The sequence below is a fragment of the Penicillium bovifimosum genome (assembly GCF_028826915.1).
Source record: "Penicillium bovifimosum strain IBT 22155 chromosome Unknown utg000006l_segment0_segment0, whole genome shotgun sequence".
NCBI classification, from domain to species: Eukaryota; Fungi; Ascomycota; class Eurotiomycetes; order Eurotiales; family Aspergillaceae; genus Penicillium; species Penicillium bovifimosum.
The window spans coordinates 1,410,983-1,426,161 of NW_026622715.1; the positions used below are offsets into that span (position 1 = coordinate 1,410,983).

The 15,179-nt window shown below is 50.4% G+C and overlaps 8 protein-coding genes across 8 annotated transcripts; 4 read left to right on the plus strand and 4 right to left on the minus strand.

Annotated features, from left to right (window-relative positions):
- Positions 1-963: 963 nt before the first annotated feature.
- On the plus strand, positions 964-1,666 carry N7515_008183 (uncharacterized protein; the record flags this gene model as incomplete). The annotated part of the gene is made up of 2 exons (XM_056668927.1): positions 964-1,451; positions 1,508-1,666. The coding sequence occupies 2 exons, from the start codon at positions 964-966 to the stop codon at positions 1,623-1,625; spliced, it is 606 nt and encodes a 201-aa protein (XP_056518757.1). The 3' UTR covers positions 1,626-1,666.
- A 54-nt stretch (positions 1,667-1,720) lies between these two features.
- N7515_008184 (uncharacterized protein) lies at positions 1,721-2,223 on the minus strand (the record flags this gene model as incomplete). Its single annotated transcript, XM_056668928.1, has 4 exons — positions 1,721-1,789; positions 1,810-1,912; positions 1,939-2,146; positions 2,172-2,223. 4 exons carry the CDS (start codon positions 2,221-2,223, stop codon positions 1,721-1,723), a joined length of 432 nt encoding a protein of 143 aa, XP_056518758.1.
- A 13-nt stretch (positions 2,224-2,236) lies between these two features.
- Positions 2,237-2,491, minus strand: N7515_008185 (uncharacterized protein; the record flags this gene model as incomplete). The annotated part of the gene is made up of 1 exon (XM_056668929.1): positions 2,237-2,491. The coding sequence occupies one exon, from the start codon at positions 2,489-2,491 to the stop codon at positions 2,237-2,239; it is 255 nt and encodes an 84-aa protein (XP_056518759.1).
- Positions 2,492-3,186: 695 nt separating this feature from the next.
- Positions 3,187-4,250, plus strand: N7515_008186 (uncharacterized protein; the record flags this gene model as incomplete). The annotated part of the gene is made up of 3 exons (XM_056668930.1): positions 3,187-3,232; positions 3,269-3,641; positions 3,692-4,250. The coding sequence occupies 3 exons, from the start codon at positions 3,187-3,189 to the stop codon at positions 4,248-4,250; spliced, it is 978 nt and encodes a 325-aa protein (XP_056518760.1).
- Positions 4,251-4,917: 667 nt separating this feature from the next.
- On the minus strand, positions 4,918-6,706 carry N7515_008187 (dihydrolipoyl dehydrogenase; the record flags this gene model as incomplete). Its single annotated transcript, XM_056668931.1, has 4 exons — positions 4,918-5,757; positions 5,832-6,314; positions 6,405-6,484; positions 6,571-6,706. The coding sequence occupies 4 exons, from the start codon at positions 6,704-6,706 to the stop codon at positions 4,918-4,920; spliced, it is 1,539 nt and encodes a 512-aa protein (XP_056518761.1).
- Positions 6,707-7,877: 1,171 nt separating this feature from the next.
- N7515_008188 (MFS transporter) lies at positions 7,878-9,504 on the minus strand (the record flags this gene model as incomplete). Its single annotated transcript, XM_056668932.1, has 2 exons — positions 7,878-9,158; positions 9,226-9,504. 2 exons carry the CDS (start codon positions 9,502-9,504, stop codon positions 7,878-7,880), a joined length of 1,560 nt encoding a protein of 519 aa, XP_056518762.1.
- A 2,480-nt stretch (positions 9,505-11,984) lies between these two features.
- N7515_008189 (uncharacterized protein) lies at positions 11,985-13,969 on the plus strand (the record flags this gene model as incomplete). The annotated part of the gene is made up of 6 exons (XM_056668933.1): positions 11,985-12,381; positions 12,434-12,587; positions 12,640-13,114; positions 13,173-13,408; positions 13,464-13,554; positions 13,622-13,969. 6 exons carry the CDS (start codon positions 11,985-11,987, stop codon positions 13,967-13,969), a joined length of 1,701 nt encoding a protein of 566 aa, XP_056518763.1.
- Positions 13,970-14,562: 593 nt separating this feature from the next.
- N7515_008190 (MGMT family protein) lies at positions 14,563-14,967 on the plus strand (the record flags this gene model as incomplete). Its single annotated transcript, XM_056668934.1, has 1 exon — positions 14,563-14,967. The coding sequence occupies one exon, from the start codon at positions 14,563-14,565 to the stop codon at positions 14,965-14,967; it is 405 nt and encodes a 134-aa protein (XP_056518764.1).
- Between the last annotated feature and the right edge of the window lie 212 nt (positions 14,968-15,179).

Here is a 15,179-nt window from a genome sequence, read left to right on the forward strand (position 1 = left end):
CTCTCCCTGCTGGATTCCTCTTCTTGGAAATGCGGGTAACTCACACGGCAGTATGTAAGACACCACGTGTGCATCGTACCGAGCTTTTAGAGAACACGCATCGCCCCCATCTGGAGCGTGTGAGTTACCCGCCTTTTCAAGAAGAGGAATCCGGCAGGGAGAGCCGACCGCTCCGCCCCCTCATGAGCTGTTGTGCCGGCTATCGGATCGAGGATGACCCGTGGGTCGAGTCACTGCGGGCACAGGAAAAGACTGCGGAGCTGGAAATGACGATCAAAACAGGAAAGACATTTTGCAGCGAGCAGCTAAAGACCTTCCAGGCCCGAAGTCGTCATATCTATGAGGAGCTATCGCCAGCCTAAGCCCTAAGCCCAGATGCCTGAGGTTGAAGCCAACATCTACACGGTCATGGGATGAAACGTGTTCAAGATCATCTAAGTACAAGTGAACATTCAAATGAAAGTAAACTGTGCTTTGGGACTTCTGCATGTTCAGATTTCACCGATCTGAACATTTCTTTTTGCTGTACGAATGAATGTACATAGCCCTACTCCTCCATTCTTGGACAATTGTCCTACAATTCTCGTTGAATTCACGATTCCATATTCAAATTCCCATTTCGCATATCAAACTAGAGAAAAGACCCTCAGCCTAGATTATGACGCAAATGCCTATCTCCGCCATACAAATTCACTAGATTCCTGGTTTGTTCAAGAGCAAGCGAAGAACAGAACGGCTTCTTACTTATATCAGCCTAACTGGGATTCTCCGAACGCAACTGATCCGCTGATATATTCTTCCACTCCGAGACAAAGGGTATATAAGAGCACTGCGAGGTCCCAGTCAATCCATCACAGACCTTTGTTATGCTTATGTGTTCTGCAACATGTCCAGCCCATTTTACGTCTTGAATGCGAAAGAATTGCCTGTCCCTCCTTGAGTCTTCAATTAATCCGATGCAATATGTTTCGCAGCGCTTTTCGCCCCCTCTCTTCCTTTCCCTGCCCTAGAAGCGCTCGTAGCGTGCGACTTCTTCATCGTGTCACAACAGATTTCATTGCCCATGACGCGAGAGGAGATCTGGTTACCAGAAAGGTGCCTGTTATTGTTGGCGACTCGGGAGAAACTTACATGTTGATTGAGCAAGAGGTTGGCTGTGCACTCCGTGCTGCCAGTCCCTTTATATCAGCATCTGCAGCTAGTGCTGAATATCGTTATAAGCTTACGTTTTTTCCACGATTCTCAACACTTTGGATTTGGTATGTTGTCAGTGTGCGAGAGTCCTATTCAGCCCAGCCTTACCAGTTTATTTTCATTGCTAGGATCAACGAGTTATCCCCGTCTCTATGCCTCAAGCCAAATTCCGCAATAGACAGAGTTGAATACAAGCCCTGCAACTTTGTTCATTGGCGGAAAGATGCACCATCTACTTCTAGATGGAACACCAGATGGTAACCAATCACAAATCCTCCCGTCTTACGTGTACTGATCCATAATGCCTACCTAGCAATATTTGCGGAGAACGCAAACGCCACTGGACGGAACCTGGCAAGCGTACTCGACCAGCTGAAGGATATGTGATATCAAAGCTTGTTTCCCCTACTGCCATGTCGGGAATCGTTTGATACAAGACCGTCGAGACGGATTGTCAATCTACGACTAGAACGTGGGAGAAGGATTATCGGTAAATGAGAGATCTCAATGTCATTGAATAAGCTGGCTATGATCCTCGATGATTTTCGCGATAGAACAAGTAGTGCTTTATAATCTTCGAGGCAACGCCCAAAATCTAGAGAAGAGGATAACTACCTTTGGAATAGGAATCTCGGGCGCTCGTTCGGCAAGAAATTGCAGACTTGTGTACTCCGTGGAGTCACCATTACCAATAACAACCTTGGCGACAATATCTTCACTGCATTGGACTACCATGCCACGCACTGGAGACTCCCAGAGCTTTCCATGGCGAGTGGAAGAGGAGTTGTTTGAGAGAGGTGGCAAGTGCATTTTCCGGGTCGTTTGGAGAGTCCTTTGAGGATGTTGTAATCCATGTAGTCACCGTACTGGATAATGAAGACGACCTGAGCCGACTCAGCAATATCCAGACGGGTGCGGAACTCTGGGCCTTGTGCCTGGATATACCTATATCCTGTTAGAAGGTAAGACTTTTGGACCCGTTGCCATGTTGATCCTGCGATGGTAATTCTTCGGAAACACAGATAGCATATTTATCTCTGGATCATCCCGCCCTTAGAGCCTCGCGGCGGTCATGCAGAGTTCGGAGGTTGATTTTGGCGGCATGAGACAGTTGGAGATACTGTGATTTTCGATGTTCGTGGCGATATAGTTCAGGAAACATTGACAAGAGGTCAGCTTTAGGGTTCCTGTCCAGTTCAGCCTGGAATTGCCGCATGAGGTCTTTGTTCCATTGTGCTGCTTCGGCGTTTTGCAGTGACAAAGCTGCCAGGAGAGTCGTGTGTGTAATTTCTGGCATGGTTGATGAGACTCTTTGTCCAGAGTTGAGCACTAAAGCGGGTTGAAAGATGGAAGAAAAATACAAACATGTCGTGTCACGACTCACGATAGGTCCACGCGCGGGAACGCGTACGGACTAGGGCTGCTTTTTTAGAGATTTGCTTCATAATGTACAAAAGGCTAGCCTCTGTCACCTAACTATCCGATATGGTGTAGTGGCTAACATCGCCGTCTCTCACACGGCAGCCGGGGGTTCGATTCCCCCTATCGGAGTTCACTTTTTTGGATACACAGTTTGTTCTTTCGACCAAACACTTGAGACGTTACATTCGGATGTTGAATTCGCTGGCTTTCTTTCCTTTTTAATTTTGCGTTCGTTCATTTAACTGGAAGACAATGTGCATTTCGCAAGAGAACCAAAAGAAAAGAGATGATTACATATAGAATATGAGGACCTGTGAAAATGACGCCGAAAATGACCACTTTTGGCGCCAGAAACGGCCGTCTTTCCACCCGTAACTTTGGAGGGCGAGCGTCCCGCCCGGGTGGGCCTTCACTACCTCTACTGTACTATGTAGTTACAGGTAGTTGTAGTTACCTGCCTCTTTCATCAGTCTTATCCACACATCTTCACCTCCAGCTCTCAGGTCCACCCACAAAATAATCTTTCTGTCTTTTACGTCTCATATCACCCTTTCTTCCTTGTTGATCGCCATGGCTTCTTCCCTGGTTGACCCGCACGAACGCGCTCGCCTAAGAGGCAAGTAAAAGCAAGCAGCGCGATCCATCATCCAAGAGCTCCAGTCTCGGTCCAAGCCTGCCTACACGCACACTGAGCTCGCTCAATTCCGAGTGTCTGTCCAATCCATCGACCCGGAGGATCACAAATTCACCGATTCCGAAGCTTGTCTCTTCCCGCCACTCACCCAGGAAGAGCTTAAAACATTCGTAATCGACATAAAAACACTTTCTAAGGACGAGCATCACTACATCATCGGATTCAAGGACACTTTTCATGACATCACGGACGATGTTCCAGATTATTACCAGATGTGGGAGAGAGCTGGTCAAATTCTATTCTATCTTGAGGTCTTCGAGTCGAGGGCCGAGAGGAAGAGTGGGAGATTGATATCCTCAATAGAGGACCTTTCGCATTGGGATCATATCAAGTGAGTTTCGCTCTATGCCCAATTAATAAGTCGCTAACATAGGCTATTAGGGCCGAGGACTCTTTCCTCGAGAATCCAACGGGAATGTTGCGCGGTTTTAAATGTGGACATTCGAAGCCTCAGGATCTTCCGAGATGGAAAGCCTCTTCTACTTGCCAATGGCTTGACGACCTTGAGGATCCGAAGACCAGTCGCCCTCACATCAAACTTATAACTCTCACTGGTGCAAAGGCTAAAGAAAATGAATTACTCCATGGTGAATTAGCGCCTATTGCAAATGCCCTCTACTGCCGTCTCGAACAGCCAGAATTCAAGGATACCTCACTCTTCCCAGTACTCGTCATCTCGCTCTTTGGGCCAAGACACGGTCGTCTCCTACAGGCTAAATTCGATAACTCGGGTACCTTACTTGTCCGATCCTCGCGGATCTACAATTTTATGGACAGCGATGAAAAGATAAAGCTTTTCGTTCGCTACAACAATTGCAAACCCCGAGATGGTCTAGAAATCGAGCCTGTTCTAGTTGATGAGCAGTCGCTATCTCCTCGCGTTCAGCATCAAGCCTCGCCCTTCGGATCGAACAAAGAAAATCTTCTTCCTCAAAAATGATATTTGGCTGCTAGATGAGAAAGGGTTCCCTGGCAACGCAAAGACAACGTTAATCATATTACGCAATATTACGGACCTTAAGCGCCCTCCTAATAAGTCCTCAGGTACGCTACATCCATACGTAAGCGAGCGTTAATGTTCTAAAGTCTAAGCGTACGATTAAAACCTATATTCGTGGCTTCGCGAAGATTAGGGGGGTGCTTCAGGAAAGCGCACTGTTAGGCAAGACGAGTTTGTTGAAATTCGCCGATATGGTCCATATTCCATCGCTGAGAAGGAGGACGTCCGGTATTTTGCCAAGCTGGCCCTGGCCATTAGCTCTCCCAAGTGAAGAGGAGGGCGAAAGGATCTAATATTCGCAGGGCATCAATTACTAATTAGGGGTGGGCACTTTTTTCGAGTATTAGTTGACACGGTGAGCGGGCCGCCAGAAACGGCTCCAGTTTGTTCTTTCGACCAAACACTTGAGACGTTACATTCGGATGTTGAATTCGCTGGCTTCTTTCCTTTTCGATTTTGCGTTCGTTCATTTAACTGGAAGACAATGTGCATTTCGCAAGAGAACCAAAAGAAAAGAGATGATTACATGAATGATGTATTTTGCTAGCCGAGCTAGTCTAGATCAGCTAAAAGTAGTACATGGGGAGAGGATATCGAATGAGAACGTCTAGAAGTGGATGGGCTTCGAGTAGGTGGCCATGGCAGCCTCCTTGAAAGCCTCGGAGAGAGTGGGGTGGGCGTGGCAGGTGCGGGCAATGTCCTCGGAGGAGGCACCGTACTCGATAGCAAGGGTAGCCTCGGCGATCATCTCACCGGCACCGGCGCCGATGATGTGGACACCGAGAATGCGGTCGGTCTCGGCATCGGCGATGAACTTCACGAGACCCTCAGTGTCGAGGTTGGTCTTGGCGCGGGAGTTGGCGCTGAAGGGGAAGGAACCGACACGGTACTTGACGCCAGATGCCTTGACATCAGCCTCGCTCTGGCCAACCCAGGCGACCTCGGGGTGGGTGTACATGACGCTGGGGATGGCGGCGTAGTTGACGTGGCCGTAGCCGGTCTTGATGTATTCGATGGCGGCAACGGCCTCCTCCTCGGCCTTGTGGGCCAGCATGGGGCCGAAAGTGCAGTCACCAATGACACGGACGTGGGGCAGCTTGGTGCGGTATTCCTGGTCGATGACCAGACGGCCACGGTCGTCCTTCTCGATGCCAACCTGCTCGAGGTTCAGGCCCTCGGTGTACGGGCGACGGCCAATGGCGACCAAGACAACGTCGGCGTCCAGGACTTCCTCCTTGCCGCCCTTGGCGGACTCGATGTTAAGAGCGACGGTAGCACCGCTGTCATCACCGGAGGTGACCTTGGTACCAGTCTTGAACTTGATACCCTGCTTGCCCAGGATCTTCTGAGTGTGCTTGGCGATCTCGGCGTCCATGCCGGGGCCACCGATCTGGCCGAGGAACTCAACAACAGTGACCTCAGCACCGAGACGGGACCAAACGGAAGCCTAATATCACGACAAACAAAAAAAACGTCAGCACATTCAAACCTTCAACACTCATTTTGCAACTTATAACGTACCATCTCAAGGCCGATGATGCCACCGCCGATAACAACCATCTTCTTGGGGACCTCAGTAAGGGACAGAGCGCCGGTGCTGGTGATAATGCGCTTCTCGTCAATGTTCAAGCCGGGGAAGCCGGAGGCTTCGGAGCCAGTGGCAATGATGATGTTCTTGGCGCGCAAAGTCTGCTCACCACCGTCGTTGAGAGCGACCTTAACAGTGTTGGCATCAACGAAAGAACCGGCACCCTTCAAGTAGTCGACTCCATTCTTCTTGAGCAGGAACTCAACACCCTTGGTCAGGCCCTCCACAGACTGGTCCTTGGCCTTCATCATCTGGGTAAGGTTGAGCTTGACATCGCCGACCTCGATACCGCGCTTCTTGGTATCGTGAAGAACCTGGTGGTAAAGATGGGAGTTGTTGAGGAGGGACTTGGAGGGAATACAGCCGACGTTCAAGCAGGTGCCGCCGAGCATTCCACGCTTCTCGATACATGCGGTCTGTCAATGTGTCGAGTTAGTATGCCCATCGCGATGACTAAACCGACCCAATGGAAATCCGAAAAAGGTTTGGGGGGAGAACAATCGTACCTTGAGACCTTCCTGGCCAGCTTTGATAGCTGCAACGTAACCAGCCACACCACCACCGATGATGACCAAGTCGTGATCACCTGGACACAGAGATCAGCAATCGCAGCCGGGAAGCGCAGGGAAGCTAACCGGGGACTCCGTGAAAGCCATGCAATTAACTACTCACCTGATTCAGAGGCATAACCACGTTTTGAGTGACCGATGAAGATCATAGGAGTAGCAAAGTTGGAGGGAATAGCCTTCGGGCCGGCATAGCGAAGGGCAGACCGGGGCGTGGCCCGGGGCAATACAGCGCGAAACATAACTAAAGGAGGAGGAACGGAATTATAAACGTGTAGATGGTGATGCAATCCTCGAAGCCAACGGATTATAAGTTGTTGGGAATGAGCGAAGAAAGTGGATTCGATTACGGGAAACGAAGGACTGAGCTTTTGCGGCAATGCGCGGCTTCACCGCCTAGGGTGGAACATAGCCATATGACTGGCCGATATTCATAGAGCGGTGAGTATTGAACAAATGAACAGAGAGTTACGGAAGGCCTTTCCGATTATTCGACAATTTTGCTGGCAGAAACTGAGCAGGTTTGGGCAGTTTCAAGGGGATGAAAGGAAAGAATGTCATTTATACAACGTTTTGTCCGCACGCTTTCTACATGGGCAAGATCATGTACTACTTGTACTCTAACAGATTTCGTGAATAGATGTTTACTGGGCTTAGTTACCCAGGTTGTAGCAAAGCTGTCAGATCGAGCCGTTGGTCTCTTTCGTTCTTTCCCGTGTAGCGGCGATTGCCCATACCCGCGGAGTATTATCGGTAAGCAATCTCGGCCTCCTCCTGCGGCTACAAGCGGCACCGCCCGGATGGCAGGTGTGTTCAATCGACTACCCCAGATATTGAAGAGTCCGGTATCAATTATGTGGCTGTTTTGCGGGTCTCCGTATGGTGGATCAATTTTGGGCTGAATATTGAGATGGAAATAATTCCGACGGTCCAACCTACCTAAGCTTTCAATGAGGCGGGATCATCTTGCTCCATATATACCGTCCTGAAGGGGCATCGACATCCACTAGGTAGGTAACCTCCATTCATTCCCCCATTCACCATTGATGCCATTGGAACCTTAGAGTTAGTGGTTGTTCCATTTCACGCAGGTGATCTAGGATCTGAGATAAGAACTCCCGCAGAAGCAGGTACCTCCTGAGTCGGGGCTAGTCTAACGCAATCCATGAGGTCTACCTACCTACCAATGAAGCCCACCTACAGCTTCACCCCAGTGCCGACGGGTAGTGATCAATAACACATGCGGTGGCCGCGGCCGCGGTGCAGTGCTAGGAACAATGAAATATCGGTATGGAAGCTCAGTTCGATTTCATCTGATTGCCAGCTAAAGTACGACAAGAGGCAAGATACCAATACTCAGCTATATTGTCTAGACTGAATACGGTTTCCTAAGTCCATGCAATTGACGGTATGTCAGTCCTGTGAACGAGCTGACTTCTCGTCCTCCTTTTGATTCCTCTTCTGCCGCCACTTGATCCCATAATGAGCAACGATCCACAAACACGGAGAGACAGTAACGGAAATCAGAGAAAGCGTGGTGTACGCCCAGCCCTCGCCCATAGCAGATGCCATAGGGCTAATAGCCGCCGAGGCTGCAGCACCGAGCTCACAACGGAACAGATTGTTTGCCGCAGTTGCCGATGCCGACTTCCCTGGCCAGATATCAACCATCAAGGCATTGAGCACCTGCGACGTACCAGTGATAGCCCATCCGATAAGAAACAGCAGAATGATAGGAGCAGCAAGACTGACCTTCCGACCCAGAACCCAACCGTAGGCGAGCATGGCCACATTGCTAATGTAATAGAGTGGGAGGGCAACTTCGAGTCTCGCGCGCTCGATGTTGAAATTTCGAATATCCGGACGCACATTCTTGACGATAGCAAGTCCGGCATGTTTCGCATGGCGGCGGTAGTTCCAGTCGACTATCCGGCCAGTGGTGAGTGCTGACACAATCCCACCTCCACCGATGGGGAGATACATCAGGGCGGCATGGATGTCATTGAAATGATATATCTTATTGAAAGACGTCGAGGCACCAGTCATCACGGCATAGAAACCGGCAAACAGCAGACCGGTCGTGAGGAGAATCACTGACGTTTCGATATCAAGGACAATCTTCATGGTCGGGACGGGTGACGGGAATCTGAGAGAGTAGTTCTCCTTTACTTCAGCTTCCTTGTCCGGGTTAGGTACAAGACCCTGCTGTCTGCGCCTGCGATGTCGGATGATATCTGCCACGGAATTATTCAACGTGGGTGGTGGGATGGAACCGTCTCCGACAACTTTGCGACATGTCTCGGGCAGGAAGAGAACAAGAACAAGGAAGAAGACACCGCCAAAGATGAGCAGAAACCAGAAGATCCAGTGCCAGTTTGTGTACTGGCTGAGAAGCCCGCCAATGATCGGTGACAAAGAGGGTCCCAGCATGCTTCCGAGTGAGGCGAAGGCGATGTATGACCCTCTTTCCGCGGACGTGATCATATCTCCAACCAAGCCGTTTGCCAGTGCAACAGTTCCGCTACTACCGGCGCTTTGTAGGCATCTAAGTACGAGAAGGGCGGCATAGTTGTTTTGAAGGCCTAATCCTAGGTTGGCTGCGAGGTAGATGGTGAAGCAAATGATGTAGGCGGGACGGCGGCCTGCGGTGTCTGAGAAACCTGCGATCAGCATGGGCGCAACACCCTGCATAATCTGGAAGTGAGAGACTCGGTCAGCCTTGCGACTGATTGGTACCATCATCGCTTTCTGTCGGACTTACCAGGTATGTAGTGACAGTCAAGTTGACCTGAGAGACGGAGATGCGCAGAGAATTTGCGATAGTAGGCAAAGCTGGGAGATAGATGCTCGAAGACAGAGGTGAGAAGAAGCTGGCTAGGGATCCCACGGCGACAATAGCCCGCTTCTGGGCTACAGTGAACTGGGAGAATCCTTCCAGGCGCGCGTCTCCGCGGCTCGGGTCTTCCGGTGTTTTGGTATCGGCCTCGGCGCTGCGCTCCTGTGCCATGCTGGGTCTGTCCTTAGTCGGGGATTTATCCATGTGGTCGAAATCGTGGGACGGCGACTGAGGTGATTTATGAAATATCCCCGATAGTTTTGGCAACCCCCGGTTCAGGGAAGTCAACCAATCAAAAGTTGTTTCAATCCCGGGACCGGGATCAATCTGAACCCAGATTCAGCCTTAGGATTGATGCAACGGACCAGAATATGATGACTGTGAGTAGGTAATGTGCTCGTAGATGCCAGGAAGCACCTGTGATCTGTGCGTTTTGTTTTAAATGTTCCATTGTTGAAACCCCCATGGCTCATGTGCGCGCACGTGCACACATGTGCATTTTCTCGCATGGAGAGATTGAACCTCAACTGAGCTGCTCACATTCATTCAACTAGTTTCAGGATTGCCCATCAATGTGGCGATGATAGCGATTCGCGCCTGGTCGTAGATCGGCATCAACTTAGTACTGCTGTCAATCATGCCATTGAGTCCCGACTGCGGAGAAGAAGCAGTTGACCAACCTCTCATGGTTAGGATCTCGAAAGTTGCGCTTGGGACATCATCGAAACTAATGAAACTATCAAGGGCCAAGGCAGACCTAGCTTTGCGGAGTCGACGAAGCTCCGATCTCTAGGCGAACTTTCCTTGGCTTAGTATGATTTTAGACAAGCGTTAGTTAAGATGTGCGGAAGGGAAGGGGTAAGCTGCATGAGGACTGGCGACAACCGAAGAGACCCGACTCAGCCGCGTATGAAAGTCCAAATAGGATGATCCTACATTTGTAGAGTTCAGGACGTGCAACATCTCCATCCTCCCCGCATGTTCAAGGGACCCTCTTTTCTTGGCTTTTTATATCCCCGAGTAGAATTGAGCACGCCCCTGACCCCACGTGGACATTGGCCCCACTGCGGCTACAGCTCCAATAAAATGCACCACGCTACTACATAGCTGTGTATCAACATACCTCTGTAGCATCCAGTCAGTATTCGTACTCTAATATATTCTGACCACTACCTAACTATGACATAAATTCTTGACCTTGTTGGTGCAGCAGAGTTCAGGGATGTCCGATGAGAGATAGGTGCATACTGTCTGCTTGTCAATGCGTCCTTACTGGCATGGAAAAGGGTGCCAGTTGCAGCAGGCGCATCCCAAAGATAGCTGCACAAATATTAGAATCATCAAATCTTGCTTTTAGCTTGAGACTTACAGTACCCAATGCACGGTATCTTGAGGGAACAAGCGGGATTATTTGAAGCACAGAAGAGTAAGTACAAGTCGACCTTGAGGTATGGGGCTTGGTGATAAGTGAAGTACCTTATGGCTGAATAACATGTCTCTTCTCTTTTCTCTCCAGTCTTGTCGTTTTATGCAAAGGAATTGATTCATTTCTGTTTACCTTCATCATCACACTGTAGACGTAGGTATTTACGACGTACCTAGTTGGTACAGATTAAGCAGGCACGATGTGGCGTAGAGGATATATCCTGTTTCCACCTCCAGCGGACCAGCAGCGTAACCTGTATACACAGTATCACAACCATGGCAAGCAACTGTGACGTATGGCTGGAGGACGATGTAGATAGCTAAAAGAAGGAGCGAACTGTAGCTACTAGGTAGCTACCTAGGATGGAAGGAGCGAGCAGGGAGAACATTAAAATGACTTCTTCCGCCCACCCTCTTCTTCTTTCCTCTGTGGGTTCTATGTGAATAGCCAATCACATCCAGCCTACCCCAGGCTACTGGCTACCCCGGCCAACCACGTGACTATACCCAAACCCCAGACTGAGAACTACGCAGTCACCTGCACAACGGAAAAGCGCCTCACCCGACGATACCTTGAAAGACGGTAGAGCAAGCTTGTAAAAAGCCACTGATGCCATTTCCGGGGATATATGAATCGAAATTGTCCGACAGAAATTTCCCGAACCGAACATCCACAGCCAGAATCCCGATATACATACCCGTAAGTTGTAACGCGCGCAAAAACTAAAGAACGGCCTCGTTTCGGATTGCCGATTCCTAGAGCCGGCTACCGCTCATTACATTCTCACCCACGGGCCACCCACGGGCCACGATCGTGCGTCCTCTCCGTGCCCGAATCTAGCCCGGGCGTCCCCGACTTTTCTCGTGCCGGTGGAGCCTCTCTGACGAGTTTGTGCGACCCCCATGCCCGTTACCCCCATGTGCCGCCGGGATATATCCGCATCGGAGTTGTGGCGCCATGCTGTTCACGGATGTCTTTTGGTCGATCCCCGTGGGGAAGGTGCCGTTGAACTTGGCATCTCGGACTTTCGCCGTGCTTGGAACCAGTCGGCCTTCCGTGCTTAAAAGCTTTTGGACCCCTGCTTGCCCGTGACGTCGGCGCGGGGATTTTTTTTTCTTTCTTTTCGGCTTCGCTATTTCTCTCCTTCGGTGCTTGTTCGAGACTGCGTCTACAACTTGACTACAGTCAGGGTAGAAATTGATTTCGTTAGCGTTTATGCGACAAGACCCCGAGAACCCTCTATTCGATCACATCCAAGATGAGTGACAAGATCCCCTCGTGGAATATCGTCCACAAGCTGGAGAAGCGTCAGCTTCTCATTGGCATCAACTGTGTCGCTGGCCTATCTATTCTGTTCTTCGGTTATGACCAAGGAATGATGGCCGGTGTCAACAATGCGAAGGACTATATCGATCGCATGGGATTCGGTTACACTAAGATGGTGGACGGCGAGCATACCCCGGTGGTTACAAATTCCCTGCTACAGGGTGGTATTGTGTCGGTGTATTACCTGGGAACGCTTTTCGGCGCCTTGTTCGGTGGCTGGCTCGGAGACCGGATGGGAAGAATCAAGACCATCGCGGCTGGTGCTATGTGGGCTATCTTGGGTGCGGCCCTACAGTGCTCGGCCATGAACCACAACTGGATGATTTGCGGTAAGAAGCAGAAAACATACAAGGACCGGAAGACTTGGACTGACGATTGCAGCGCGTTTCATTAACGGTATTGGAACCGGTATCTTGAATGCTATCATTCCCGTCTGGGCTACCGAGACGGCTGAACATACTTCTCGCGGACAATTCATTGCCATTGAGTTCACTTTGAATATCTTTGGTGTTGTCTTGGCTTATTGGTTGGAGTTGTACGTGTGCCTCTTTCCATCTTTGTAAATGTTCAATGCTCATACGCAACAGTGGCCTATCCTTCATCGACAATGGAGAATCAGCCTTCCGCTGGAGATTCCCCATCGCATTCCAGATCATCTTCCTGATCATTCTCTTCTCGGTCGTCTGGATTTTCCCAGAGTCTCCCCGATGGCTCGTCAAGGTCGGCCGGGAGGACGAGGCCCGGTACGTTCTACAGCGCCTGCGTGGGTCTAGCGGAGAGGATCTCATCCGCGCCGAAGCCGAGTTCCAGGATATTCTGAGCATCGCCGAGCTGGAGCGGACAATGAACCACGGAGACTCCTATCTGTCGATGCTGTTTGGATACAAATCCGGGGATCTCCACATCGGCCGCCGCGTACAGCTGGTCATTTGGCTACAGATCATGCAGGAATGGGTTGGTATCGCCGGTGTCACCGTGTACGCACCGACCATCTTCGGTATTGCTGGGTTTGACTCGATGAAGAGTCAATGGATCAGTGGTTTGAACAATATCTTCTACATGGTATGTTTTCAGGATTCACGGCAGAAAGATCCAGCAAGACTAATTGCTTTATCTCTAGTTCGCTACACTGGTCTGTGTCTTTACTCTCGATCGCATCGGTCGCCGCTGGACCCTGTACTGGGGTGCAGTTGTCCAGGGCATTGCCATGTTCCTTGCCGGTGGCTTTTCCCGCCTCGCAATCGATAACAAGGCAGCGGGTGACATGGGCAAGGCCTCCTCGTACGGTGCAGCAGCAGCATCGATGATCTTTATTTTCACCTCTGCATTCGGCGCATCGTGGCTCACCGTTCCTTGGTATGCACGAGCGCTTCTAGTCCGGTTCAACAAATGCTAATCTATGAAAATATAGGGTATACCCAGCCGAAATTTTCCCGCTGGCCGTGCGCGCACGAGGAAACGCCTTCGGTGTCGTCGGATGGAGTATTGGAAACGGATGGCTGGTGAGTGGACACCTTTCCAACCATTCCCTACAACCCAAGAGATTTATACTGACGGAAATACTACTAGACTCTCCTGTGCCCAGTGATGTTCAATGCTATCGGCGAGAAGACCCTTTACGTTTTCGCAGCCAGCAATGTCATTGCCATTCCCATGGTGTGGGCTCTATACCCGGAGAGCAACCAGCGCACGCTGGAGGATATGGATCTCCTCTTTGCAGCCGACACGCCCTGGACTTGGGATGCGGAGAAGAAGTTTGCGCGTCTCAAGGCGGAGAACCCTGGGATGGTGCAGAGTCTTGGAAACACGGGCAGTCTGGTGGATCCGGAGACTGGAAAGACTCTTTCTATTAGTGCTGTTGCGGCTTCTAAGGCTGGTGATAGTGCCGTAGCTGCGGAGCACGTAGATCGCGCTTAGAGGTGATGATGGGGAGGTTGATACCCATAGGTTGCTATGTTTTGATATTTATGCATGAATGTACTAGAAAATGACCGCTAAATGAATATGATTTGTTGTTCTCTGTGCAGTGTTCAATAGACATTCCAGGTGGCTATAGAGCAGCTACCGCTCTGATTGGCCACTTTGGGAGCAACGTCTATCCAAAGCTTCACAGCCTTAACTAAAACTAAAACACCTTCTACATTCCATTCTCCCTAATAATCCAACTAATCCATATCCTTATTATCCCCCAAATCAAACCCCACAACCCATAAACTACTCCGTACAGTACTATCAATACCGCGTGGTGAGTCCTGAAATCCCCACAGACGCGTCGCACCAGCTCCTCCGACTAATTCCCAACAGCCAAGTGGAATCAAAATCAAGACCTCAGTTCTCCCTTTCACTTTCTCAAAAAACAAAAAAACATACCAGCATAAATCCCCAAATGTCCCTCTCAAACACCATCCCACCCCAAACCCAACCCCAACCTCCAATCTCAAATCCCCCCTCCAAACCCTCCGACCTTACACTCACACCCCCAAACCAAAAAATCCCTCCAACGCATATCCATGCACCCAACCCTAACCCCCTACCGTCGACGCGTGTACCGCACGCTCCTCTCCGTCCCGCCAGGCCGGTGGACGACGTACTCGGCGCTGGCAACGTACCTGGGATCCAGTGCGCGGGCGGTGGGTAATGCGATGCGGAGTAATCCTTTTGCGCCGGGGGTGCCGTGTCATCGGGTGTTGGCGGCGGATGGGAGGGTTGGGGGGTATAAGGGGGAGTGGAGGAGGGGTGGTGGTGGCGGAGAGGTGGTTGATGGTGCTGATGGGGGGTTTGTTAGGGAGAAGATGGCGAGGCTGGAGGAGGAGGGGGTTGTTTTTGTGGATGGGAGGGTGAAGGGGGTTTGTTTTAGGGAGTTTGTTGATTTGGGGGGGGATTTGATTCTATCCTACATAGGGTATGGTCTGTGATTGATGTTACCTGTGTGGTGGTGCTTTGTCTTGAATGTATGCATGAATGCAGGTAGAATGGATATAATTCGAGTGTTGTTGACTCGATGATCTTTGCTTGAAACTGATACGAGTACAGGGATTGGGGTATAGGACTAGACATTGGTCTTAGATGGTCTGTGTTCGGAATTGAGGAAATGCCTCTTTGGGGAAATGGAAGGGGGGATTGGGGG